Raw genomic sequence first — 2,214 nt, 5'->3', positions numbered from 1 at the left:
TTCCATGTTAAAATTTTAACTCATTCAATGCTCATTTGTTTCTTTGTCATGGTTTCACCACAAATGGAAACTCAGCACCACACAGCTGCTTTCTCCTTTCCCCCTGGTTGGATGGGAGAGAGAATTGAAACAGTAAAAATGAGAAAATTCATGGCTTTAATAAAGAACTCAACTGTTTAATAAATAAAGTAAACACTGTGAGTACAAGCAAAGCAAAGCAAAGAATTCATTCAATACTTCCATCAACACCCAAGAGTTCAGCCTACTCCAGAAAAGCACAACAGTTACATGGAAATGCAAATGCCATCACTCAATGTCCCCCCTCTTCCTTCTTCTTCCCCCATCTTTAAATGCTGAGCATGATGTGATATGGTCTGGAATACCCCTTTGGTCAGTTGGGGTCAGCTGAACCAGCTGTGCTCCCTCTCAAATTTTGTGCACCCACAGCTACTCCCTGGTGGGTAGTAGGAGGAGCAGAGGAGGCCTTGACTGTCTGTCAGCACTGCTCAGCAATAACTAAAACACCCCTGAATTATCAACACGGTTTCCAGCACAAATTCAAAATATAGTCCCATTCTAGGTACTATGAAGAAAATTAACTCTACTCCAGCCAGAACCAGCACATTATTTAATAAAAACAAACAAACAAACAAACAAACAAACAAACAAACAAAAATCCCCAAATACCCTGTTTCCCTGGCTCTTTCTGCCTGTGGGAGATACTGAGAAGGAAGTGATAAGTTAACAACATGTTCATGGTTTGGGGTGTGCTTGTGGGAGACTGCTGCTGTTATTGCTACTATTGCATCTGTTTCTGGGAAAAGACAGACTAGACTAGTCTTGAGAAGTCTGGGAAGAGTCTTGCCTTGCAACAACCCCAAAAGACCCCACTGGATTAAAGCCCCTCCTTCCAGTTCTGCCCTGGCCCTGCCTGTGTTTCAAGCACTGTGCCCTTTTCAAGTTCTCGAGTGCTGCAGAAATAGGTGGCCGTGTCTGCAGCTGTTGGTGAGAGCACTTCCAGCAACAGCTGGTTCCTGGAGGGGTCTGCAGAGCTGGTGACTCGGGTCTGGAAGGATGAAGCCACGTGCTGGAGCCCAGTGAAAGGATATTGCAGCACTATGTGCTGCAGCTCTTTGCCAGGAGTCTGCCGGATCCAGTCCCACGCGTAGCTGCTGTCGGTGATGGGGACACCAGAGATGTGACAGGTAAGCCAGACAGACTCTGACATCTTCCCTCCTGTGGGGCCTGAGGCCTTTGTCTGCACTCGGGAAAGGCCACCTGCAACCCCAGGAGACAAGAATGAACAGACAGGAACAGCTTAAGCAGTCACTTAAACTGCTCCACCACATCACTGGGTTTCTGCCTGTCATGTCCAGGATCCAGCAGCTGCAAAACCTTGCTCCCTTTAGAATCTCAGATCTGGTAAAGAAACACAGGGTTCTGTAATCTTCCACTGAGCTCCCAAATGACCATCTAGAATTTCCCCATTTCCTCTTCTCACCCCTTAGGGAGCAAAACTCGTGGGCTGCACTGAGTGAACATGAGCCGTGCCCAAAACCACAGCAGGGCTGTTCACACACCTCACTGTTTGCACTGGGAACCCATAATACTGGGAACCAAGGGAAACAGGAAAAGTGGTTTCTCCAGGTGAAGCAGTTTGGGAGGCGAGAGATGAGCTGACTTGAAAATTGAGGAGAAGACAAGCAGAAGGGTTAGAGCTCATTAGGGGACAGCAAAAGGTACAATCAAACATTTGAAAATTTTATACTGTGACTACAGGACTCTTTGGGAGCAACCCTGCACATCTGTGGGACACAGCCCCTTCCAGCTCCGAGGCTGGGACACTGACGGGTGGTTTGTGTTCAAGCTCAGCCGATTTCGTGTCTCTGTGCAAACAGCACAGAAGTAGCGGGCACAGTCCCCAGCGTGCAGGAGGTGCAAGCTGAGAGATGCCTCAGAGCGGGAATTGTCCCGGGAGGCTGTGGCTCGACCCTCCACTGCTGGTCCAAACTGAATCTGTGATGAATAATGGCTTATCCAGGACACCCACTCGACCCCCACTCCGGGTGCCTGACGGTACCAGCGAACATAATGATTCTCGAAGGTGAAGCCGGACCCGCGGCAGGAGAGGAGCACGGACTCCCCGGGCGCTCGGTGCCCTCCGCCGGTCTCCTCCAGCCTCCACTGTGCCCACAGCCCTGCGGGGGAGAGCGC

The 2,214-nt window shown here is 49.7% G+C and overlaps 1 gene segment (V, D, J or C); it reads right to left on the bottom strand.

Moving 5' to 3' along the window:
• Positions 1-612: 612 nt before the first annotated feature.
• LOC113962019 lies at positions 613-2,169 on the bottom strand. The segment is given in 2 exon segments: positions 613-1,278; positions 2,051-2,169. Coding segments are annotated over 2 exon segments (423 nt in total).
• Positions 2,170-2,214: the final 45 nt, after the last annotated feature.

This window comes from Neopelma chrysocephalum, unplaced genomic scaffold (genome assembly GCF_003984885.1).
Source record: "Neopelma chrysocephalum unplaced genomic scaffold, ASM398488v2 Primary Assembly neopelma1_98873, whole genome shotgun sequence".
Lineage (NCBI taxonomy): Eukaryota > Metazoa > Chordata > Aves > Passeriformes > Pipridae > Neopelma > Neopelma chrysocephalum.
Note: the sequence above shows the minus strand (reverse complement) of the source record. Positions and strands in the feature narration are given on the sequence as shown.